Source organism: Rhipicephalus sanguineus, chromosome 2, assembly GCF_013339695.2.
Source record: "Rhipicephalus sanguineus isolate Rsan-2018 chromosome 2, BIME_Rsan_1.4, whole genome shotgun sequence".
Lineage (NCBI taxonomy): Eukaryota > Metazoa > Arthropoda > Arachnida > Ixodida > Ixodidae > Rhipicephalus > Rhipicephalus sanguineus.
Window position 1 is genome coordinate 53628179 of NC_051177.1, and position 26001 is coordinate 53654179.

The 26001-nt window shown below is 44.0% G+C and overlaps 3 protein-coding genes across 11 annotated transcripts in view; 2 read left to right on the plus strand and 1 right to left on the minus strand.

Moving 5' to 3' along the window:
• The window catches only part of LOC119382962 (protein mesh), a 57864-nt gene extending 42105 nt beyond the window's left edge, over positions 1-15759 (plus strand). For 7 of the 8 annotated variants that reach the window (XM_049412362.1, XM_049412363.1, XM_049412366.1 and 4 more), the window contains 7 exons: positions 2178-2314; positions 3933-4062; positions 5168-5316; positions 7598-7721; positions 9616-9792; positions 10109-10250; positions 15539-15759. In XM_049412362.1, coding sequence (XP_049268319.1) covers positions 2178-2314; positions 3933-4062; positions 5168-5316; positions 7598-7721; positions 9616-9792; positions 10109-10250; positions 15539-15617 — 938 coding nt within the window. In that variant the 3' untranslated portion in view covers positions 15618-15759. The remainder of the gene's footprint in view (positions 1-2177; positions 2315-3932; positions 4063-5167; positions 5317-7597; positions 7722-9615; positions 9793-10108; positions 10251-15538) is intronic. The other variant, XM_037650896.2, reaches the window with a different exon arrangement.
• The window catches only part of LOC125757145 (uncharacterized), a 116950-nt gene that overhangs the window by 84459 nt on the left and 6490 nt on the right, over positions 1-26001 (plus strand). The window contains exons 2-3 of the mRNA XM_049412368.1: positions 22785-22992; positions 23061-23245. Of these exons, the coding sequence (XP_049268325.1) occupies positions 22977-22992; positions 23061-23245 (201 nt within the window). The 5' untranslated portion in view covers positions 22785-22976. The remainder of the gene's footprint in view (positions 1-22784; positions 22993-23060; positions 23246-26001) is intronic.
• On the minus strand, positions 16364-22543 carry LOC119382963 (GTP-binding protein 8). 2 transcript variants are annotated; one of them, XR_007415084.1, is made up of 7 exons: positions 22256-22543; positions 21853-21951; positions 21308-21438; positions 21028-21127; positions 20313-20434; positions 16815-18089; positions 16364-16702 (listed from the first exon to the last, which is right to left on the minus strand). XR_007415084.1 is itself a non-coding variant. In XM_037650898.2 (6 exons), the coding sequence occupies exons 1-6, from the start codon at positions 22523-22525 to the stop codon at positions 17978-17980; spliced, it is 834 nt and encodes a 277-aa protein (XP_037506826.1). In that variant the 5' UTR covers positions 22526-22543; the 3' UTR covers positions 16364-17977. The 2 variants fall into 2 exon arrangements, 1 of the variants encoding a protein (XP_037506826.1); XM_037650898.2 differs by having other exon boundaries at positions 16364-18089.

Below are 26001 nucleotides of genomic sequence, written 5' to 3' on the forward strand. Positions count from 1 at the left end.
GCGATCGCTCAAAGAACGCAGTTACTGCCGCAGCCACGCTGCCCACCTCCCGGACCACTCATGGGCTTTTCGCGCGACAGAAGACGGCCGCCGTTTTACCTCTGCTTGAGCCGCGATTGTCGGCTGCCTTCGCACGCAGAACATACTAGGCTCGAGGCGATGTCATCGCTCCTGGACTTCATACGGAACCTCAGGGCGACGCCGACGGAAACAATGAGCCCGATGTGTCCATGCATAGAATTGCTATTGCAATTAAAAAAAATTACACCATCTCCCGCAAAAGAGAACCATGTGTGGATGCGAAGCAGCGGGCAGATGGTTCGCTTGAGCGGGAGATGGTGTAATTTTAGATGCGAAGCATCTCATAGCGGTGTTCAAACAGGTGGTGGTGGTGTGCGGCGTGACCACCCTTACTGCGCATACCCTCTCCACACACCTCCTCTCCAATTCTCCTTTCCCCTCTCCACTTTCTCTCTCCCCTACCCCTCTCCACTCTTTCTCTGAAACGCGGGCTAGACACGCCAAAATTCTCTCCTGCGCAACGCCACGACGAGCGCCAGCGCATGCCCTCCCCCTCTCTCCTCTCCTACGCTGCCCCCCTCTCGCGCGCCTGTCGAGCGCGTTCCCCACTCGCCCTGTGAGAATTAACGGCTAGGCTAGAGGATGATGATGAAAAACTTTATTATACATATTGCTGAATGGGTGGAGTCCCTAGTCCGGGATCCCATTGGCTTGCGCCCCGGTCCTTGCGCGGGCCACCAGGGCCTCTTGGACGCCCCGGTCCGGGCTGGACAGTGCCGCCTCCATCCATCTCTACTGAAATCCTTAAAGAAATCTGTTTTGGATGTGTTGCACTGGCACTCCCATGCCATGTGATAAAGTGTAGCTAGATTGGTGTTGCATAGCCTGCATGTTGGTGAGGGGTACTTGTCAGGGTCGATTTTGGAGAGTATGTGTGGGTTGGGATACGATAACGTTTGTAAGCGGCGCCAGGCTACCTGTGCGGCTTTACTGAGTTGAGGCCAGGCTAGAGGGAAGACAAGACGCGCGTAGCGTTCCTCTTCGCGTTCCACGACGCGAGGTCGGTAGCATGCCCAACGAACGCCAACGGAACGACGCGATCGTGCAAGTGCTCCGGCTTCGCATCGCCGCATGGTCCCCTTTAGCGGGAAATGGTGTAATTTTTTTTATTACGTTCTCGAGCCTGCGCATTCCTCTGGCGTAGAATCAGCACTGTCTTCCAGTCTCCATCCCGCTCCCGCTGCGTGGAACTGCCGGCGTCCGAGGTATTCGACATCCGCAAAGTCGCAAGATCGTGTGCGTCTGCCTCTCTGTAGTCCATGCCATTGGTGTCGTCGTGGGATTCTTCAGCGAGGGGAGGAGAGCACGAGCGCCCCGCGTCTAAGCCACAGAAGCAGAGGCGGCCATTGGCCGCTCGTGCCACGTCAAGGCACCGGAGGCATCACTGCTGCCTACACGTCGCAGGAGAATGAGGCGCGCGGGGGGGGGGACGTAGGAGAGGAGGAGGGGACACGCATGCGCTGGCGCTCATCGCGGCGTTGCGCAGGAGAGAATGAGGCGCACGAGAGGGGGGATGGGGCAGCGTAGGAGAGGAGAGAGAAGGGGAGGGGACGCGCATGCGCAGTGGAGCGCGGACGCCACCGGACTCAGCCCCAAGCAAAAGATGCTTCGCATCTAAAAAGCCGCGTCGCGTAGCCTCACGCTTAAACGTGCGTCCGAAACATTTTGAGATAACGCGACCGCCCACACCAATCTTGGGAATAAGGCTCGGACGAAACCTTTGCGCTCGCCGCAGATTACCTGCAAAATATGGTACGCCGGACGGCAATAATCGCTGCGACCATCGACAGGGGGAATGAGTATGCTTCCCTCTCCTTTTCCCTTCCCCTACGGCGCACTCGCTTACGGCCTGTTATTGGTTTGATGTTAGACTAGGAAAAGAGACGCACGCTTCCCTGCCCCCCTCGCCCACCCTGCTACCGCGCGCGCACTGACAGTTAACGTGCACTTCAAACCCAATTTCCCTAGCTTTCCTTCAAGAATCACTATCGCTCGCGTCCCCCTCCGCTACAACGCACTCGCCGACTCAACGGAGAATGACGCCACTTTTGCGCTCATCGCCAATCTCATCGCCAATCTTTTTTCCTTTTAACTAGGTGTGACAATCTACCAGCCAACTGGCTACTACAACATGTCCAAGATTGTGTGCATGTTTGACTCTGGAGCTGGAGTAGAAGTCTTGGTGAAGGATGAACAACTGTCTATGAATGTCTTCCTACCTGTGGAGTTTGTTGTGAGTACATGACGTGATAGTCAGCAATTCCAGCTTTTATATTTTTCAAAATTTTGTTACTTCCAGATGAAAATTCACTTTCCATGCATCACTTTTTGTGTCAAGCTTATGGTGTTTTGTTCTCTCTTGTTAAACATCTAGTTTGTTGATTTTGCTTTAATCGAAAAGTGCTGGATCACTACAGATCCTGCTCCACTGCTCTGTACCTTCATTTAATACAAGGAACAACAAAGTTCCGGAACCACGGTGTAGCTACGGCACAATAACGTATGGCATTGTGACTATGCGCATGATACTCACAGATAGATTCATAACAACCAGTTAACATTAAATGGCATAGGAAGAATGAAACCTTGAAAAATTTTAATGTTACCCCATCTGTACATTAAAGGGACACTAAAGAGCAAAATGATTTTTCTCGCATTAGTAAAGTAGTCTTCCACGGTACCAAAAACACCACGCTTGCTGCGAGAAGACGCTTAATAAGCGAGAAAATGCGCAAAAAGAAAATACAGGTGGCGATGCCACCTTGGAATTCCAGCCCCATTTTCCGTGACGTCACATAATTTTGACGTTGCCTGCTTGGGCCTATGTGGTTCCTAATTGGTTAAATCGAAGTACATTGTCCTCTGAGGGGGCCAGAGACTTGACATAACGAGTTTGTGGAAATTTCGTCGACCCAGTGGCGCCAAAATAGGTTAAACGCTCTTTGAAATCTTTTACGCCACGAATTACAAAGTTCGGCATGAAATTTAAAAATGAAACTTTGAACTTGGTTTTCTCCTCTAATAACAAACCTATGGTGGTGAAATAAACTACACAAGAGTTCTCCAAGCACACTTTATCAATCTAAACCAATTCATTGTTTCTCTTTAGTGTCCCTTTAAACATTTAGTTTCATTGCTTTGGCAGCGAGTTGATGCAGAAGTTTAACCTTGCCAGGCTTCTTGTATTGCAGTGTATGTAATCTAGCAGACAGCTATTTTGTAAATTTGGTTACAATGAACTAATTTGCTTAAAACTGAACTCTGGAAACAAATTGTTTCAGCTTATCATTATAAGTATATATATTTTTCATTCAGTTTAAACAGAATGCGTGTAATCCTAGGTTAGCCAAATAAACTATGGGCGAAAATAGTGCAAGTGGCACCAACATTTGTACTGCATCTAGCACGGTGCCCGAAAGTAATCTTAAAAAATTGTATTTGTATGCTACAGGAATGCTTTGCTGCTTGTTCCCTGTGTTGTACAGGCTAACCTCGTGATAGCAAAGTCGCATCTGGCACGAAAGTAGATTCGCTATATCCGAAAATTCGTTATAAACATACATTCTCAACACTGTAGTAATGACATGAATATTTTTCATTTGATTTCTTATAAACGATAATTTGTTTATCCGTATTTCTTACATCAAGGTGTGAATAATAGTGATGCCCATATGCATATGCATACACAGACACAAAGTGAAGCGTAACATGGCATTCCATGACTGATTGAACGCCTAGTTATTATTTACACAAGGATACTCTAAAGGGTCACTGCTGGCCGTCTTTTACATTATTTGTATATGCCTGTGTGTGGAGTTATGCCTAACACTGCATATTTTCTATCCCTCCAGAATATAACAAAAGGGTTACTAGGATTCTGGGACAAGAAAAAAGAAAATGATTTCATGCCTCCACATGGAAATGCTTTCGTACCAATCACAGCAAGTTTAGAACAAATCTACCACCAATTTGGCAATTTATGTAAGTATCCACGTTAGAAATTTTTCTGATATTATCGCCAATGCACCAAGCTTTAACATACACAGAAGAGTTTCGACAATAAAATTAGGAAAACTGCTCGCAGCTTTGAACCGACATTAAGAGGGCACATTGCTGCAGAAGCTCTTATCAAAATTCACAGTAACAAAGGAAAAGTATTTTTCTCAGCATGCATTGAGGCAATCTTAAGCTTCATGCATTTAAAAGAAAAATTCTAAGATCTACTGATTATTAAAGAATATTTTGTTATTTGGTTACCCGTACATTTTTTCTAGAACTTGCAAAATTTCAAAATTTCAAGAAAATGAAGCATTAAAATTACAAATATAACTTTCTAATATTCCAAATAGATTGCATTTATGCAAATTAGATCTATCAGAATATATAAAACCAGAGAAAATTGATATATAGACATTGCTCTGAGATTTATCTGTTAAATTATGAAGAAGTATTTTGCAGAACTTGCATAAACAATGTAACAATTTTCATGTAAGCACAGTAAACAATGTGTCAATTATTTCCCTTTTGCAAACTGTGTTTGCAGTTTACATGACAGTTATGCAAATTTGTTCTTGGTGCAGTGTTATGGAGTTAATTATTAAACACAGTATATTTCATCCTTTCTTTACAGTGATTTTCATGAATTTCTGTATGAGTTAAAGGCTTTAAATGAAAATTTTGCCTTTGGCAATCAGTAGAAATCAACCATTTGTTCAAATTCAAATGGATTAGCTGGTTGCAGTTGCAAGAAAATGAATTTCTGCCTTTCACACATGTGAACAGGAAAATTGGAGCTAGCTCCAAAATCTAAAGCTTCATCTTAAGCAGTCCTGAACAGCAAATGTTTTTTACATGCCTAGTAATAAGTCAATTCAAATACAAATGAATGTCTTAGCATGGAATATTATTCGGTAACATAAAAACTGTGACTGAGCTAACAGCTCAATTAAAACCAGGAAAGTAATAGGTGGGTTGAGTTTGCGTGAAAGAAAAAAAAAAAGGACAAGCACAAGATTAGATGACGAAATATTACCACTGTCGGCAGTGGCCAGCTTGCTGATACTGTTTGTTCTTTATTTTCTTGCAGGGAGGTTAAATGAATCAAACTCTCTGTTCAACCATGATTTGATGGGATACAAATTTGGCCACTATGACGACCAGTCATTCCTACCCTACCTCGAAGATCCCCCACGAATACCACAGAATTTCACGTACCGGCCACAGGATGTTCAAGATGTAAGTCCAAAAACAGGCAAACTTATGGTGTATACCCAAGAGAATTTACTCTATGCTAATAGCGCAGAATGCCAGGCTCTTCCGCTCAAGACACCAATAGCTTTGGCAGACCACTGGCCTTCCAAAGCCTTTGCTTTGTGTTTGCTGTGATATAGGAAACAGTCTGACACAGAATATTTTTTTTTTCTTTGAACTTTCATGCTGGTAAACTGTGGGACTGCCCAAAGCTTGTTTACACTTGCCTAAGGAAGTTATGCACGTGCCCATTGTGCTTGCACTGTGTCCGAGGCATTGCAATGTTGAGCTCACATTCACAGGTTATAATAACTGTTGGGGTTGCACGTCCTAAAACCATGATTTCATTATGAAAGATGCTGTAGTGGAGGGTCCCAGAAATTTCAACCTCCTCCAGTTCTTTAACATGCACCTAAATACAAGCACATTGGTCTCTTGCATTTAGCCTCAATCGAAATGTGGCCGTGGGGTCCAGGATTTGATCCTGTGACCTTCGGGTGAGCAGCCGAGCACCATAGCCATTAGACTACCGTGGCAGGTTCAAGCTCACACGTTCAATCCCAGATAAGATGAGTGCTCTTCAAAAGGAGTGAAATACAAAGACAATTTTATATTTAAGTAGGTATAAGTTCCCATTAAAGATACCAAGGCAATAAAAAATTAATCCAGAGTGCCTCAGTATGACATACCTCATAATCGAATAGCAGTTTTGGCATCTAAAATGCCATTAAAGCTTTAGGTAGAAGGCTATAGGTGCACTTATCTACACCATAGTGCTGTCTTTACAACTGAAAATAAGAGGAGTTCTCTTGATTCTAGCTAGCAGAGCCTACTAATAACAGTCAGGACGGTTTGCAAAAAAATCTTGACCTAAAAAATTACGCCAACTTAAAGAGAGGTTGTGAAGTAATGATGACGCAATGTCATATTGCATCTCGCCACTGAGGTGCGGGAGTTGGCCGTGAATGATGCGGACGTACGATACGAACTGCCCACCATTTCAGCCTCCAGCTTTTCAGCGCATGAGTGTGGCATTCCCTCAGAGGCATGAAAGTGTGAGTCATCCTGTGAGTGACGCCTTCGAGCCGGGCCCGAGGTGGTTCATGCTCCACGTTCATCGACCCCGGGATAATGGCCTTGTCGTGATGCAACATGATGCAAGGAGGCATTGCATCTCCAGGCGCGTGTTTTCACAACAATGGATCAACGCTGCAAGGAATGCAGTTCCCCGGCAACACGGCTCTGGGTCTGCCATTGGCCAAAAGCGACACAACATGTTTGGGGTTGCTGACTGGATGAACCCGGAAGTTCGGAATGGCCGGTGAACACATCGCTGGCCATGAAGAAAGCAGGTGAAGCCTGTAGCCCACTGATGGCAACCATTGTTATTGTTCGATGACTTCCTTGAGTCCTGGACAAAGTATGTCAAACAAACAAAACAACATAGTGCTGGTCCACGTGCAAGTGCAGGCCCTTGACCTTTGACTCGCCAGACTAGTACATTTCCAAATCAACAGCGTCTGTATTCTCAGTTTTGACACAAAATTTCTAACCACCCTTCAAAACAGCTTTCAATTTTTCCTCAAACCTGCCCCCAGTTATTGCATCTCGCTGCTGAGGTGCGGGAGTTGGCCGCGAATGGTGTGGATGTACAGTGAAAAAATAGGGCTTATTTACATTTGGTGCATTAAGAGAATATGGTGAAAAGGCTGCATATACACATAGTTTTGGCTGGCAGCATATTGTACGCTGCGGACCACGGCCAGGAGAAGACGACTCGTCTTTTGATGGTTGTGCTCCTTATAAAGCTTTACAACACGTCACTTGGAATTCAGCCAATCGAGAACTCGGCCGAGTGATGTCATGTTCGTCCAATCGGCAGTCCCAAACAGGTGGCGTCACTTTCGGCCAATGGGAGACCAAGAGCCATGTTGCTGGGGGACTGCACTCCTTGTGGTGTTGATCCACTGTTGTTAAAGCGCATGCCTGGAGAAGCAATGCCTCCATGTATTATGTTGCATCATGGCGAGGCCATTGTCCCCAGGTCAATGAAAGTGGAACATGAACCATCTTGGCTCCAGCGCGAAGGTGTCGCTTACAGGATGACTCATACTCCTATGCCTCAGAGGGAATGCCACACTTATGCGCTGAAAAACTGGAGGCTGAAATGGTGCACAGTTCGTATCTAACAATAGCTTCAATGCCAATGTCACTGCTATGACAAGTGAACACATTAATCATGGTTCTTTTACTGTTATCTTTACAGACATGCTCGGGGTCAAAAGCCTGCATATATGACTTCATAGTAACGGGAGACAAGAGATATGCGGCCACGACAAAATCGAATGAGGCTGCAGTTTATGCTGCAGCTAACGAAGTCCGTGAACAAGGTACAACCATTTCACGAGCAAAAATCTCTCTTCTTCCAATCCCTGGACACACTCTTGCCTCCAAGACACTGTAATTTAGAGCAAACAAGGTGCTCCCTTTGTCTTAAAGGTTGCTATTTGTTAGTACTACACGTAGAGATAAATGTAAAAGTTATGTGATGATGCTGTCTAGCTTAAAGGGGTGGTGCCACTAAATTTGTGGCTTGCGCATTCTTTGCTGTAAGCGTTTCCTATAGCTCCAGGAAGCATGATGCACGCACCAAGATTCATGTATTCTCGCTAAATAATGTTATATCGCCTTTTGATGTGGACAACTTTCGGTTTCGGTTTCTGGGCACCGAGGTTGGGCAGTGACGTAGAAGTGTAGGAGGCGTGGTCACGTGACCACACAAGGCTGTGACGCACTTAGCCAGGAAGCAATCGAAACTCGGCGAGTGATGTAGCAATCGACGCTTTGCCGGTACTATAGTGAATTAGAATATATTCTAGCTCACTACAGCCGGTACGTACGTTGCGGAAGTGGCGGAGGTCCGGAGGTCACTCACGTTACTGCGGCAGACTTGGTGTGACATCACTACAACTTTCGTTGACCATTCTACAGATCTACGTCAGTGTTGGCACGCTAGCGATGGGTTTCGATCGGGAGAATGGGCATTTAGGTACACTTTGGAAGTGAATTAACATATGTTCTAAACGTTTGCAGTGTCCGACCCTTCGTGTGGAATGTCCTTGCATACAGAGGAAACCCACAACAGGCTTGTTATAGCCTCGAAATTTGATGGCACCACCCCTTTAAGCATTGATGTCATCACTAGGTTTGACTAATTTAGTGGACTCTAGCTCCTTGAGTAAGGTGGATATTTGGGCAAGTTGGTAAATCTTCATCTTAACACAGCGCACACACGAACACAGAAGAAAAAAAGCTCTAGCTCCAATAAGCACTCACATTGGACAGGGCTGCCCTCACTAGAAAAACTCCCACTCAGCTTCAGAGGATAACCAGAATGATTAAGACGCTGTGTGGGTTCCAAAGAATTTAAAAACCACTTATGCAGGTGAGCACACTATTGTAATTATTTACTGAAAATATCTTTCCTCTGACTAAATTATGAGTGCAAAGAAGCTCGGCACAGTACATGTCACAATGAGGTACCTCGACAATAACTAATGAGCTAGATGCCAGACCTCGTGCAAGTGCTTCAGATGAGTGCAGGCAGTTGAACTTCATTATGAACGAATTGTGGTAATTGGTGAGAACTATTTGATGCTTAAATTAAAATTAACATTTAACATAACTGAGCACTGTATGAGTCCTCGAACATGGGCAGCTTATGTAGACTACGAAAATTTCACGGATAGCAGCTGTAGATGCATGTGGAGGTTATGCAGAGCCCATAAAAAAAATTGAAAAGTAAAAATGAGAAAACTTCCAGTACCTTTCAAAACCTAAGAATGCACCCAGTGATTGCATTGCATGCTGTACCCTTAAGCACCATCAGAGTGTGCTTTCCAGGTGGATACTTGGGGCCGCAAACTGCTTTAGATTTTCAAAGATTCCACATTACTTCAATGTTGAGTGGACAAAGGAAATGAAATAAAGGTGCAAGACTTTTGTCTACGGAGGCAGTATAGCAACACAACTCATTCCTTCTAACAAACAATGAAGTATTGCACATTACTGTTACAAGTAACCACAACATGTGCACTACGACACGCAAACTTTTGTGGCATTACTGTCCCAATTAACCATTTTCTGCACAATAATTATTCATCACTGACTATGTAGCATTTTCTGGTCATGCGTTATGACTTTCTGCTAGCACATTCCATGAATACGTTCATTATTGCTGATGCATAGGAATTCACATTTACCAGCATTCCTTTATTCCTGCAGTTATCCGCTGCCCTGCCATTGACAAGCCTGCCAACGGCCGCAAAAGCGAGATTCGAAACTTTGTGGGACGAACAGTGCGATTCACGTGCAATGAAGGATACCGTCTAGTTGGGCATGAGGTGCGGCAGTGTAAAGAGTACGGTCTGTGGTCCTGGGGTGTCGATGTCACCTGTATCAGTGAGTATCAGTGTCACCTGTATCAGTAGCCATGTACTACATCACTCAACATATAAATCTAACTACCAAAGTTGCGGTCTTGTTGCCAATGAGAAAGTAAGCAAATTCCTCCTGTTGGCCCATAACATGGATTATTATTAGGCTCTAACCTAATGGATAACGGACAGGTACAAGCAAGATCTGCATTTTTAATGCTGCAACTCAAATGCATGTGGCAGGCATGCTCCTATGAAGCTGCTCAGAAACTGCTGCTTCATTTGAAGTGGTGGTTACATCAACCACATGACAGTGACCTAGTGATTGCTTTATTTTCCAGGCAATGCCAGCTATGCACGTAAGATAGCTGGCGTGACCCTCGGCATCCTGCTGCCGATAGCACTCATCTTCTGCATTGTCTTCTTCTGCTTCTTCAAGCGCAACCGACACAAAAACAGCCACTACACGGGCTCCAATGGAGAGTGAGTTTTTCAAATTCTGACGCGTATTCTCTGTGTAAATAACTGGCAGGTGTCTTACACCCAAAAACTCGTAAGCATTGCAACTGAACTTGCGCAAAACTAACTTTGTAAACAATAAAGACCAGTTATTCTGGACAGAGTAATGCAAACTACCCTAGACACTCAAGGAGCTCATACATCTTTCATGTTGACTTGGAGGATGTCAAATTAACTCAGGTGGATCTGTTATACTTCTCAGATTTCTAATAGGCCGCTTTTGCCATGCATGGAAGCGTGTTGAGCCAGAGGACTAAAAAATGACAGGTAGTGATGCTGCCTGCAAATTCATTGGCGTTATAAATTTTGGCAGTGTCTGCAAGGTACTAGTTTTATTGTCTACCAATATAAAGTGATTACAGTACATATTGGTGAACATGGCAACTTTCTGCAAGACTTTCCTAATAAAGATTGTTCACATGCACATAAGTTTAATGTGGAATGTGTTGTCAGATTGGTACGATTGGTACTGCAGTTCTAGGGCAGAACACAGAAAGTGCGGCAACCATTTTGTTTGCTAGTGACCAACTGCACCTCTTTTCCAAAGAGAGGTTATTTTAAAGAATGCTGTTCCAGATCAGTCCAATTAAGTGTTTCTCTTCAGAACCCCCTTAAAGGGGCACGAAAGGCTAATAACATTTTCTGTCAGAGTGAAAGGCCAATGCTTGAGAACATATAAAACGTCACTGTTATGCACAGTGGTGCTTTAGTAATCGAGAAATTAAAGGGGCCTTGCAACACTTTTCGAGCATGGTAAAAAAACGCCAGGCCTGCGCTAAAACCGCAGCACAGTCACAGCGAAAGCTGGAAGAGCGGCGTTTCTAGAGCCCGTTAAGCTCTCTTGGGGCTACAATACAAGTACACTAGAAAGGTACCCACTACGCCATAAATCACAATTTTTGTGAAGTTTGGAAGCACCTACTAAGCCATTATTCGTCATTCTGCGGAGAAGCGAGGCACCAGCTACACGTCTGTAAGGCATTATGTGCACTTTGTTCACGCGACGACTGATGACTATGAAGAATTATGGCTCAGCCCTTTGTAATGGGTTGGAATCTTTAAACGGCCCACCAGTTATGTAATTTGCATTGGGTGACGCCCGGTCGCTATTTCCCTCTCCCGTCATGCTCTATACCATACGTTGACGTGGGAAAGAGACGGGTGGGGGGGGGAGCGAAGAACTTTACTGAGACCCCGAGGAAATGGATCATACGCTTATGGGCTTCCTTGGCAACCAATACAAGTGCCCTTGCGAGGAACCCACTACGCTATAAATCATTGTAATTTTACTGAGACCCAGAGGAAGTGTATCATGCGCTTATGGGCTTCCTTGGCAACCAATCCAAGTGCACTTGCGAGGAACCCACTACGCTATAAAAATTGTAATTTTTGAGAAGTAGGCCAGCAGGCACTCTTCCATTTTTTGTCATTCTACGGAGAGCGTTGGTACCTGCTAAACCCATGTAAGGCATTATGCGCACTTTGTTGATGCTGTGCCTGATGATGAAGAATTATGGCATGCTCCTTTGTAATGGGTTGGAAGCATTCAACAACCTGCTCGTTGCGCAATTCGCATTGTGTGACGCCTGGTTACAGAATTCGCGTTGTGCTACGCTTGGTGCTTATTTTACTCTTCTACCACGCTATATTGCATACGCTAATGTGGTTCCTTCCCGACATGAAGCCTGTATAGGACCTTTTAGCAAAGCAGTTTCAAGCACCGGTATGGCTCAGAGGTTGAATACTGGGCTCCCACGCAGAGGACCCAGGTTCGAACCTCGTTCCATCCTGGAATTTTTTTCTTATTTAGTTTTTTTTCTTATTTCGAGCGATACTGGTTACGGACACCGGCGGCGGCGGCGGCGGCGGCGGCGGCGGCAGCGGCGGCGGCGGCGGCGGCGGCGGCGGACAACTACGGCGCCAAAAACGGCCGGTGAAATGATCTCATAACAGCTTTCGCTGTAAAAAAACACTGCCAATCGGTAGTCGAGGCTCACGAGAACACGCAAGCCAAACATTACAGTGCAGCACGCGGCCAAGAATTTACAATTAATTCTCAAAGTCAGCTAAAAATTGCTCCCTCTTCTCTCTACAAATGATGCCATATACCCAAATTACCGCACCATATTTCCAAAGTCACCGTCGTTGGCTGATTTGCGTATCGTAAGGTGCACAGTTACTGTGGCTGTTGCGGGATGCCGCCACGTGCCCGCACACTTGCTTGCGATCACACTGAAAAAGCCGCGCATTCGAAGAAAAAAAAAGAAAAGAAATTGGTTAAGGCCATGACGTGCACTGACGAAGGGCTGCGTCTTCTTGCCCCCTTGTCATCCCCCTCCCTGCGTAGCTTTCAGCGCGCTCACTGGTAAGAGAGGAGAGAGAAAGCGCTTGAAGTGTGTGACAAATCCTGTAACTCCGCTCGTACTTGACGGATTCTAAAAATTTTTGCTGCATGTGATTCGTGAAGTGTCATGCACTAATAGTGCGCCTATTCCATTACAACTCAGAAAAGTGTTGCAGGGCCCCTTTAAGGTAAATGTAGGAGACAATTTGAGCCACCAGTAGTCATTCTGGAATGAAGGCCGATGAGATAATAGGTCCTCAGTACAAGTAGTCACAAGTACTCAAACTACCCATGATAAAAAAAGAATGTTTAACTGCATTACAAGATGGAATAAAATGCAACTTGTGCTTTTCCGTTTGATTCATGCAAAAAAGAACTTCTTCATATTCTTCATGAGAATGATGTGGCTGGTCCAACAGTTCTGTTTTTGCCGGGCTGTGCTTCGCTGCGCCGGCTGTTGGACAGTAAAGGGTGGGCATGGCGAATGCTACATCACAAGCCCGTTCTCGGAGGCGGGTGGTTTCAATTGCACTAATGGTAGCCATAGGTCGGCAAAAAATGTGGAGCTTAATCAGACTCAGTCATGAAATATATTTTGCCATTAGAGCTTGCTCGGACTAGGACTCACTGAATTTTCCTCAACCAGACTCACTCGGACTCCAACTCACTGAAATTTTTCTCGACCAGACTCATTCAGACTCAAACTTGCCAAAATATCACTCACCCGGACTCACTCAGACTCACGGCTCTATCTGAGTGTGAGTGAGTCGACTCACGAATCCGTTAGCGTATAATTAGCTTTTTCAACCACTGGCGTCAATGCCAATATCTTGCGTAATTGGTGCTCTACTTGGCGTCTTTTGATCCCCCTCCACCTACCCCGTAACTCACGCTTCTGATCTACAAATATTGAGCTGGCATATAAACACTAGTGCCTTGGAATTAACAGTAGTATAAACGTGAGCCGACATAACCCCTTCAGACAAGCATTATGATTGACTGTCTGCAAATGCGTCAAATTCGCATGGCATGATTCGAAGGCACTCAGTATTACATTTCAGGAAAGAAAACTGAATGAATGTGTTGCTTTGTATGAGTTTGAGTAATTTATGTTAATTCGCGTGTAACTAATTATCTAATTATTCTGCCATCAGTCAGCTTCAATACTTGCATAAAAAGAATCAACTATTAGGCCCGAAAAGCATGCACACCTTCTTTTTTGGTTGTATTCGTTTCGAGTGGAGAAAAAAAAAAATACTCTTGACGTTGGTCCTGGAACGCGGCACGTCGAACGATCGTCTAACACGGTAGTGTCTCCGGCAAAGTGATCCTCTGCAGCAATACGCAAAACAATGAAGGTAAATGACCGCTAGTTGTCCAATCAGGAAGCGTGCACGAATGTGCACACTGAGTTTCAGGGCATTTGAAGAAACACGCGGTGTGGGATGCGCCTCTGAAGTTCGTGTCCCCAAACGAGGACGCCGTGTCGCAAAGGGATAAGGCTGATAGTAATGCCGAAGTTGTGTAGATAGAACCATAGGTCGGCAAAAAAGTGCGGAGCGACTCACTCAAGAAATATATTTTGCACTTAGGGCTCACTTGGACTCGCCAAAATTTTCCTCAACTGGACTCACTCGGACTCAGACTCACTAAAATATTTCTCAACTGGACTCAAACTCACCAAGATATTACTCACCTGGGCTCACTCAGACTCACGGCTCCATCTGAGCCTGAGTAAGTCTGGGCGAGTCTACTCCCAAGTGAGTTTGCTGACCTATGATGGTAGCGGACTACTAAAATGAGTGTTTCTTTCAAACTAGGAATTTTCTTGGCATGAAGTTGTAACGTTAGGTTTTTGGAATGCTTTCTGAAGGACAGCACTCGTCCTGTGCGTTCCTTCGCTAGTGCTACGTCTCCTTTCGTGCTGCTTTAGCTATTTTCAAATGTGTGACCAACTAGCCCAACGAGCCACAGCTCTGGAATGATGTTTCAACGATACACATCAACCAGGGTTAGCTCCAGGCATTTTTAAGGGGTGGACATTTTGAAAGCAAGGGCTGGGAGGGGAATACATTATGTTTAAGAATTTCAAGTTTTGAAACTTTATTCTTTCGACACACATCCACATCTCATTTCTGGTCCCGCATTTCTCGCATCTATGGTGCACGGATAGAAAGCTGAAGCGAGGGCGCTTGTGTTGTAGCACTTGCACTGTTGTTGGAGACCCTTGAAACCACGAGGCCACCTGTTCAGGCTCCTTTTTACAATATTAAGTGTCGGTAGGCACGGCTCGCTAGCGTTGTGCACGCGGGAGTTGCTATTTATTGGTTCCTCCGGAGCACACTTCAAAGGGGTCAATTGGAGCAACGGATAGTCTATCGAAAGGAGTGGGCAGTGAACTACAGCGGTGGGCGGCGATACCACCGCCACCCACTGTGGAGAGAACCCTGATGTCAACTTAATATTTGTCTTCAGTGTCCCTGTAAGTTATAAGGACACTTAATTTCTGATTTGTCTTCAGTGTCCCTTTAAGTTATAAGGACACTTAATTTCTGACTAGACCAGAGCCATACATTGGGGTTTGAACATCAACCCCAATGAAGGCAAGAAATTTGATCCTCAAGCTCCAGTCTCAGAGTGACAATTATGACATACTAGTCTATCATGTGGTGATGGAGCAGTTCCTGTCAAGAACAACAGTAGTGTTCAGTCATGAATACTGCAGGGTGCTGAACCACTAACATTGCTTTGATAAGCTACATTTTATTGAGCTTGCAATGGTCATATCTGAAATTACGGTTCACTTGTGCTGCTTAAGAAGGCTTCTCTATGCATATGTCAGTTTCAGACAGAGCAACTAAGAAAGACTTTTCCATATTTTTTCCTTTGTTTTCTTCTTTCCTTCAAGTTTTAGTAAATTCCCAGAGCGCAGGGCAAAGACATATCATGGGCCAGCACCAGAGAAAGTCAGCGAGACGACAACCTGAGCTATACGAAAGCATCGCCACTCGAGGAGCCGAGAAGAAGGAGAAACAGCATTTTGTACATAAGCACCCTCTCATTTCCAGGGCTGATAGATAACACTTCATGAACCATGCACCTGTGTCAACGACGAAGACGTGATGACATCTGCTAGTTCATTAGTAGTACTAAAATACAAAACTCTAGAGCTGCCATACGGCATAAAGCGTGGAGGACGATGTTAGGCATTGGCGTCCTGGCGATGGCAGCTTCTGCTGATGACACTGGTACCTACATCACCATTATGCAAACACGATCATGTTTTGGAGTGGACATGTGGTTGCCGCTCACAAAATGATGCCGAAGTGTCCAACAAACATGTTTACGCTAAGCGTGATAGTATGTGCGCACTGCTACATTATGCATGCAGTGAGCATTCCAGCAGCAAAGATGATAAAAGCTGTTGCTGAAACAACCGTGATAACCACACAGATACTAGGGGAGCAAGGAATGGCCTCTGATACACAGAGCGTACAACACACAAAAGAATGACTCTTCCAAGTACACAGATTACAAACGCCTTTAGGACTAGTTGGATAAAGGGTACTCCATAGTGCTACAAAATATGTAGTCAGTTACAGGCTATATGCTGGTATGCTGGCACATAAAGCCCAGTTCAGCTTGTACTTCTGATGCATGAACACATATGCCAAACAACAACCCTTGGTAAAAGAGCCTGCAAGTTTGAGAGACTGCCATGTAGTGTACATAAAAATGTGACCGTATGACATAACAAGATAACTATCACCACACCTACTTATCTTCCTTTCTTTACAGACTTATGAGCATGCAGCAGCATAAGCTGCAACAGTTTTCAAGTGAAATGACTGTCATGCAGTGTTTATGTGTTGTAACATGTCCTTATCTTTTTATGACGATTGAATAAAGTATAACATACACTTTGTTTGTTTCACATGCATGTGTACCAAGTACAACTCGAAAATACAGAAAAAAGAAGCTTACGTTATCATTACAGGGCTCAGCATAGTGATTGCTTGGCAGGCAAGTAAATGAGCTTGTATAATTATTGAATTTGGTCACTTCCCAGAATCTGCTCCAGAGATGATAATTATTGCCATGTTCAGATCATCACCAGACCTAACAATGTTCATGAACACAAAAGTAAGAAGGAGGCGGCCAAAGGAGCCACTTTTTCTGGCTACCTCCTACAAGAAGGCATTGCATTGATGCCATCAGAAGCTGTCTTGCTACTTCTAATGCCTTGTGCAATTACTTCCACATGCAAGGCTGTGTGAAAAGTGAAAAAGACCGAGATCTCGAAAAGAGGCTGTTGCATTCAACAATTTGACCAAAGCGCCGTCTAAAAATTACAAGCTCAATTTAATGTGATTCATGTCTCCGAATGCTCCAATGAAGTGTTTCATACTGTCGCACTGACTTGAAGCGTTAGCAAGCTTTAATAGAAGGGATTCTGATATTATAACTAATTTGACTTCCTATTCAGTTTCATATAAGGTTTCGGGTGAGAGCAGCTACTTGTCTCATCTGCAGTGCTTTTGCAAGTGTTATCAGATGTTATGTTTTCTGGTATCAAACCCTTTTCCACAGTTAAAGATGCATCGATGGAGTTTTGCCGTGCACAGCAAATGTGTTCATAGAATATTGCATGGGTTTGTTCTTTTCACCATGGGCTTGCTTGCATATTGAAGCACTCACTCGTTCTTTACCAGGAAATGAAATCTTCGTGCAAACAGAATACACAAAAGATGAACCAGAGAATTGCTGACTGGCTTTATTTGCTGATTACAGCCCTTAAAAGTGCAATGCAGCAGGCCTGTACAGATGTCAAAAGCTTACAAAATGGTGAACTTATGAGCTGTTTGTTGTTGTAGGCAGTAAGCCCTTACAACGCTATAGTTGTCTACGTTTTCATGCTGGAAACCTGGATACCAGGCTGCACTTGGTCTTCATATTTTTATCAGATCTCACGACCTGAAAACTTTGATGCAGACTGTGTAGCTAGCACAGGGCTAATTGCAAAGTGCAGTACCAAGTGCATTTTTTTTGCATATCACACTTTATCATCAAGCAGTTCTTTGATAGGGTATGCTTCCAATAGTGTTCACAAGTTGCTCTCTCGGTTCAAATAAAGAGGGTTTTTATCTTGTCAAGTATGTTGCTAAGGCAGCCCTTATATTTTCACACATTGCAATGTGTAGGCAAATGAGCACCTTATTTCTCAGCATTAGCTTATGCATCAGCACTACCTACCATTTCTCGAACACCTATGGTATTCCATGAATGCAACATAAAAACACATGGGTTTGTATGCTTGTCTATACAGTTGTACGACACCTAGATACGGTCACCTATTGCGCAATGGGGGCTGTGCATATCGTGCATCTTCAACATCGAGAAGCCCAGTGATATGTGCTATAAATGCTTGCAGAAAAGCAATCCCTTCACGGGTGATTGAGCTGTAATGAAGGAAAGAAAAGGTTGCTTGTAGGAGCAGGGACGATATTGTACATGATAAATACAGAGTGCTCAGATATTCTAGGCTGGACTCTTTTATGGTGTTTTCGATAATGTGCTTTTAACATATGCAGGAAGTGTGATTGTATGTCAATTTTTTGTACTTTAATTAAAATGATTTGTTAATTTCTGAGAAAACCTGTGCCAAAGAAAAAGAGAATCATTTCAGACATTCCAAGTCAAACCACCTTATTGTGTGTGAAATGTATGGCCAATTTAGTGGTACTTTCAAAATCTGCTTGAGTAGCATTTGTCCAGTTCTGAATAATCATGGGTCAAACATGAGAGCAGAACGACTAGGAGGTCCGCAGACACAGAGTGTAAGGCACTGATCTTTTTAGGAGCATCGTACTGAAGCCGTGGCATAAATCCAGAAAAATCTCAAGGGGAGACACATCTTCATGCCGTGACAGTCATATTCTTTTCCATAAATGTACCTTTCGTTTTTGATTACATAAAACTAAAATCGTGTTTTCAAATAAAGTAAAAAGAAAACGAGCATGGGCCTGAGCAGCCAATAGTTGGCAAAATCAGTTTCTAAGTGTAACTGAAAGGTATATGCTCTAGCATACTTCTAGCTGATATGTGTCGGGTTAAACCGTCAAATGAAAATCCTAGCACTTTGTTATAATGCATAAAGGAACAGATTTTCTTTAACTTCAGCTCCAATTGTGTATGCTGCTAGCCCCTCAAGATTTACCCCTGGAATCTTTCTTGTAAAGCGTGTTTATATTCGCCAGTGATTTTTGAAATAACACAATTATATTCGAGCAATCGCATTCATACGTCATTGTCAATGGCTACCACCAAATCGTCTACATGAACAAATAACGGTAGATGATCGTGGATTCTTTACTTTGTGCTCCAGAGGCCAGCATAATAAACATTTACGGCACGTCGGAAGTTACCCGTAGCATTTCAGAAAGCATGACCTCTACAATGCCTTTTGAAACCATCCACAGCTTTCACTCTTGTACTTCATTTCTACTCATTGGAAGGGCTTCAGATTTCAGAGTTCATTTTACGGCGAGTGCACTATGCTTAACTGTAAGCCTTTCAAATAGGATGTTTGAAAGTTATATCTCAAGGGGGTACAACTGCAAGAGGTTTCCCCCTCAGCCTGAATACAAGGGGAGTCAGGAGCCCCCTGACCCCCCCCCCCCTTGTGATTTACGCCACTGTACTGAAAGAACTTAACAGCTGTTCTTGGTTACTTTTTGTGCATTGACTTGACTGTTACACATTAGTTAACTGAAAGGAACACAAATGGAGGGGTGCTGAGTAGTCTACTGGCGCAAGAGCAGGCGGTCTGATACTACGTAACATGTGTGCCAGGCACTTTAGTATATTTGGCAATGAGGTCGGTGAAGTTCAAGGACAATTTTAGGACAAAAGACACTGTTAAAGAAAGTGGCAGAGCCTACAAGGTTTGATGACTACATGAAAAAACCCAGTACGATGACCGTCTGCTATGTCAGAACATCTTCCAATCCCACATTAAGAAAACAGCAAAGGACGAGTTCCCATATGCAATTTTGAGGAAGCTGTGACAGCAGAGCAGCCCATCAAAAGAAGCTTCAAGCAAGAAAAACGTCATGTCAGACTGGGTCACCATATTGGACTGGGTGCCACGATAGCTGTTCTTGATTAATATTGATTGATATAGTGTATAATAATGAGCACTGTAAGAATTGTGCACAAGGGTGATGGGTCCTCCGTCAGGCACTTAGCCTTTAGTCCCAGCACCCTGTTGTTTCTTGAACAAGGAAAAAAGAAAACGATTCTGAAACTCAAGACTAAAAAAATAAGTTTTTTAGTCTTCAGTGTGCTTATGTGTGAAAACATGGCAATCGATGCAAGTTATAAGCTGCTTATAAGCTCCACTCATGTAAACAAATACACAATGGATAAGACAAAATGCAGTGCCATGATGTTATCAATAACTTACTATAAAATGTATTGAACTGATAATTATGGTCAGCACGTTTTAATTAATAAAATGGAAACATTTCAGGGATCAATGACCACTCACATTGCCATGTCTGTAATGACTTTCAGCAAAATTTGAGCAATAGGAAGTGCAGATCAAGCGATCCAAGACAGCAACACGCTCTTGCGTGCCCACAGAGGTAAGAAGATAAAATGCTATGAACTGTTTGGCTTACCTGACCAAGAATGGCTGAGGGAAGCAAAGCGTTGACATGTATTTGTCCCTGAGCTCTGTTACAAATGCAAGGTTCTTGAGTATGACGGAATTTTTGGCCTTGTCGATCTTGGTGAGGACCAGCTAAGACAAAGGCATCAACCATCAAACTTCATGCCGACACATCTGATGGTTAAAATCAGTAAGAGGCAAACCAATGGGTAACTTTTCACTTAAAGAAAGTCTTAAGAGAACACACAAAATCAGCTCAGACTGACCAAGTAGACTTTCAAAACTCTATTTTCGTCAATTTCATGGTAACTGCTATTGATAGATTATTAAAAGAGAAAATGCATGCCAATGTTTCATTTCTTAAATTTCAAGAAAGAAGCCCATTGCTGGTATGTCAATGAGGTGTCAAGAATTTCAAAGTACTGTACTTTTCACTCAGGTTGTCCTGGTTTAGTAAAGGTTCCTGAAGTTTGCTAGGGTCACTCTTTGGCTATTTAAGAAACATTGCAGTCCTGTTTTCTTCAATAAAATTGCAGCATGGCCCTACCACATGTCATCAATATCTACGACGTCATGCCAAGATGATACAAGAGTTTCCGAGCAACTGTCATCACCTGTTCTGACGTTGCATCTTTCCAAGTAAAACCCGTCTCTTGGTAAGGGCGACTTCTGTAGGTATTAGAAAAACATGCCATGCTAATAAAATGAAATAAAAGGGGTCTTACAGCATATGGTGACTGCAGTGTTTCCAGCATCTCGATGGCATCTTGATCGTAGTCTTGAAAGCCTTGCTCAGCGTCCATTACGAGAAATGTCCTCTTCAGGCTATAACATAACACAGTCAATAATGATAGGTGCCAAGAAAACTTACCTACAAAACAACTGCAGCATTTATAACACAACTGCAATGGAACACCACATGAACAGGTCGCCTCCGAGGTATGAACACCACACAGCAAATAGGTTTACCACTTACACAGCTACAACAAGAGTCAGAAAGCTTACTTTTTGCGACCTGAAAGAAACTGCGATGAAAAGATGGCAAAGTCTTTTGGCTGTCTAAAACCATAGCCGGGCATGTCGACCAGGCACAGCTTCCTGCCAACCGCGAAAAAGTTCAACGTTTTCGTGTGTCCCTGAAACAAAAGGAGTGTTCTTGATTTGAATATACAGACAGTTGGTTCATGAACACACAAGAACACAAGTAGAGCTGAAAGGCACAGGAAAAAGTGAAACATTCAAAGAGTGAAGAAGCAGATGAAGAGAACTAGATTCAATGTTGACAAGTTACACATGGGATTGATGGCGTTGAGTTGGTTGCAAACAGTGTTTCATCATCAGAGTTGCTCTAGAGCCACCTCTGTGCGTGAAACAGTTCTAGCTCTGCACCAACCTGCACTAGGCTGCCACTTCTGCTACGTATCTGCATGGCTGTGCGTGTGCCGTACTTTGATTAGTGCCCTGTCGATGAAGGCAATAAAAAAATAAGAAAAAAGTTGCAATTGGAACGCGTTGCGCTGACGAGAAAGCGGGTTTCGAGCAATACTTACAGGAGTTTTCGACACTTTGACGCGAACTTCAGGAGCCTGAGAAAATATGGCTTTAAGCAGTGACGACTTGCCCACGTTGCTTATTCCCATAATCGCCACCTGAAAACAATTACGACAAGAATGTCAGCTGCAGATGAAAAGGCTGACTTGAGCGCTTCCTTACACTAGTGTGGTAAGCGGTGCGAGCTTAAACGCTTTGTGCGACGGTTCATCGCACATACATACTAGCTACATTTGGTGCCTGGCTATGAAAGTAGGAGTTCTGGTATTGCTATCGCTGTGGAAGCAGGAAAGGAAGAATAACGGTAGAATACATAGAGTACGCGCGGTCAAATGGAATACGGGTATCCAACAAATAAGAGAAAATCTCAATGTATGTATTAGTTAAATAGTAGCGTATCACCTCTGGCATGTTGTGTTGGGGGTACTGCTCAGGCCGCACAGCTGACGTTATGAAAGAGAGTTCATGGTTGGGCCGGCTAACGAAGAGGCCCTCAGCCGCTCTCATTTCAGCGACGCTGGGTTCGAAAGGCGCCTCGTTTTTATCAAATAGCGGCACTTGCAAATGCTTTTGCAGTTCATTGCACCTGTTTATGTATGGAAGTTCAGCTTTCTTGGACGCTTGTTTTGCGGAGAAAGACCGGCACAACTTAAAAGTGGAGCGCACAAACATGTTCGCGAAATTGAAAGCGTATCCCCGGCCCCGGAGTCGGGGCTCTCCCGGTTTGGCGCGAAACCGGATCTGACGTTCCCATAGGGAGGTACTCCCTGCCCCTAGACAGGTACTGTTGTAGCTAGGGAAAGATCCGACGATTCCTCGGCCTTGTCCCCAGCCTTTACTTGCCTATGTTCTACTCGGTACCCTCACCGCAGTCGCCGGCCTTGTTTGAGTTATGCCTTCTTTGCGCGGTGTGGTGATAGGCGACAGCCAGGTTAAATTCATGTGCAGGAGTCGCCTTCACTTGAAAACATCCGTCGAGACCTGCACATTTAGTTTTGGTGGTTTTGACGCTGTGCGAATGGCTGAGGCCGTCTCTGCGATGCACTTTCAGCGCGTAGACTGTCGTTTTGTACGTTGGTGGTAACGACGTTTGCAGTAGTGCCAACGCGGACCCTCAAGATATATGCGACAATATAGGGGTACGTATTCTGAAATTGTGAGATGCTTGGCATCAGTCACTGAAGGTTGTATTTTCTTTATATTTTAGAAGTTAGTTCTGCAACTGCAGCACGATGTGGCCCCCGTGGTGTATACGTCTTCAAAGTGCTGCCACGTTGCTCCAGCTCTGAAGACGCCGATGCGGAGCGCCAGATCAAGAAAACGCGCTTGCTGAACCGCAAGCTGACGGCTACGCTGAAACGCCTGCCGTGTGTTCGAATCTTGAACGCCGAGGTAAGTTTACGCTGACATACTGGTGCGCGCCGCTGAGGGAAATGCCGTACCGTCGTGGTCGGCACGCAGCTTTTTTAAGAACTTTTTAGCCGCGCTAGTTGCTCATTGCTTGCGGTAAAGTGATGCGGTAGAGGTCTTGCGGGTTAAAATACTGACATGCCGACCACGACGATATGGCATATCCGTATTGCTGCACGGTAAACCTGCACTGCCAACAGACCCGATTAAAGCGGTATGTAGATGCGTACCGTCCGCACCGCATTCTAACGAATTTTAAAACTTAGTTGTAAGTGCTCCTAGCAATTTTCTCCCGTGTATATGCGTTCATCTGAAATACCTGACTGTTGTTATTGACAAGGCGTTCACACGATGTTGAGATACAGGGAAAATACCGAAATGAAGGTGACAATGCACGTTAAGCACGTGCACACCTTTTACGTGCACACCTTTTAGTGATCTTGCATGTGGCCATTATACACAGTGGAAAACAAGGCCTTGAAATTTAATGCCCTTTCTTTAAGACGGTGACATACATGGACAGTGAGGATGCTTTTCAGTATTTAGATTTAGCGGAGTGAGGCAACGTGGTGCCATTTTTAGTAGAGGCATTTGAGAATACATGGCTTGCATGTGCCGTCACATGAGCTGGCTCGTATGTTAGAGACAATTTTGATAAACCATTCCAATGTCCGTGGAATGGTTCATCAACAATGGCAGTGGTAGTGACACAAGCATCCTAGCCTTTCTCACCGAAGGCCACTAATAGAGTAAGACAGTGTTTTCAAGGCATGGGAAAAGAAATGTTTGACTGAAACATCAGTATGTGGTGATACCAAATTCAGAAAACCGCCAGTGTCCGCATCTTCTCAGTGACAACCAACTCACTATGACGTTGTTAGGTAACTTTTGTTACCCTTGAATAAATGAAAGCCCACAAGTCACTGCTATCTCGATCTGTTTCAGTGGACGAATGAAAACCTGTCGACGAAATGGGTTCATGTATGTGAGGTACCTTTTGAAAAGGCAACAATTAAAATTAACGTTTCAGAACCACTATGGGCCCCTTGTTCACAATAAAGAATGCGAAGAGGGTGATTATTTATGGCCTAGGTGCCAGTGGGTGCTGGTGTATATCCTGGGTAGGTCAACACATGTACAGCTAAAGTAAGTTGCACACATACCACATTTGAGATCAGATGTATAAAGATTTTCTTCATTGCGATTAGAGCAGTGGTGTCCAAATTAATCGCTTGGTTAGTAATGAATAATTATCCACCAGTGTTTGAGCATGTCTTGCCTTTCTCAAGGCACTTTTTATGGTGTTTTGTTGTTTGTTTGAACTTTTCGTTCCACTAATGTAGGATGTGTCACAGTTCACGCATTTTGTGGGTAACCTCCTGGAAACTATTTGTCTAAGGAGCACTTTGATTCTTTGGGAGGACAAACGGGAACAGCAAAAGTATGTGGGCATCCCATGGTGCAGGGAATAAGCGAGTCACTTGCAAGATTTTTTTACACTAATTGTGTGAGAATTTCCCAGATGCCAAAAAACTAGGTAACATGACAGCTCACACATGTTAAAGACCTCTTGGAGCAATAAAAGTTACCAGGGGTAATCTACAAAATTCCACGCATGAACTTTGATACGACTTATATCAGTGAGACTAGAAACCTCAAACGAAGTTCATCGTCAACAAACAGTGCAGCAGTGTACAATAGACAAAGAAGGGAACGGTTGTCTTTGTTCCCTTCTTTGTCTGTTGTCCACTCCTACCCTTTTTGTTGAAGATGGATTAGCAACTAGCCCAATCTCAAAGCTTGCCTCAGACGAAGGATTCAACACCAATAGTCACACTCGTTCGGAGCTTTGGCAATTTTAGAGCCCTGTAAAAGCCTTTTATTCATCAATAGAGAGCCATTGGGTGTTTCCCAATATGCCTTACAAGTTTGCCATTGAAAGTTCTGTCTACGTTAATGCAACAGCTTAAACATAATAATTCTAAGTTAGAAACACAGACAACTAACTGGCTAGAACGTGCTATCATATCCTAGTGGAAATGGAAGGACCGTAAATTATAGTGATAGAATCTAGCACACTTGCAGTTTCAACAGGATTTGCATTTTTAAAATGTGTTTCAATGTTGCAAAAACCGGTTTGTTGTGCAGCCTGGTGGACAGGCCTTCATACTGTGCAAAGGAGCCATTCGGATTGCTGTACAGTCTTCTGTTCTTTACATGCACCATAATTCGTGCTTGATATTACAATCTATATTATTAGGCATCCCCACTTTATTCTATGCTTTTATAAGGCAAAAGGAGTGATTGCTGAGAGGCGGCTTTGCCATCACTGTGACTAAGGGAACTGGCAACCTGTGTCAAGCCGTGGTGCTTATGCGCAGTGCGTATACATGCTGAGTGCACAAACACGAACCACAGCAACAGGGGCTTTATAAGCACAATGTTGCTTTCTTATAGATAAGGCCTTGCTCGTTTGCTGGCGTATTATTGCTATTGTGCTAAACTACCACTGTTTACAATGTGTTGTGTGTATGACTGAATTGGTGCGTAAAATTGTGATAAAAATTTCGAGCCATTCCATTTTGTGAAGGCAGGTTACCAGTGAAGCTGTCTAGCACATAACACACAAATATGAACAAATGTATGAACTCGTTTCTTGTTATGATTGGTGGTAAATGTGATGAAAGGTACACACACACACATTTGTTGTCTTGATCGGTGGCTCATTATTTTTTGGT

Excerpts from the sequence above, each read along its gene's own strand:
- LOC119382963 (XM_037650898.2), bottom strand. The coding sequence starts at position 22,525 with ATGTTTGTGCGCTCCACTTTTAAGTTGTGCCGGTCTTTCTCCGCAAAA. Across the intron at positions 21,952-22,255 it reads CCCAACACAACATGCCAGAG|GTGGCGATTATGGGAATAAG; the intron begins GTGATACGCTAC and ends AATTGTTTTCAG. Across the intron at positions 20,435-21,027 it reads CACTGCAGTCACCATATGCT|CTGGTCCTCACCAAGATCGA; the intron begins GTAAGACCCCTT and ends CCTTTGTCTTAG.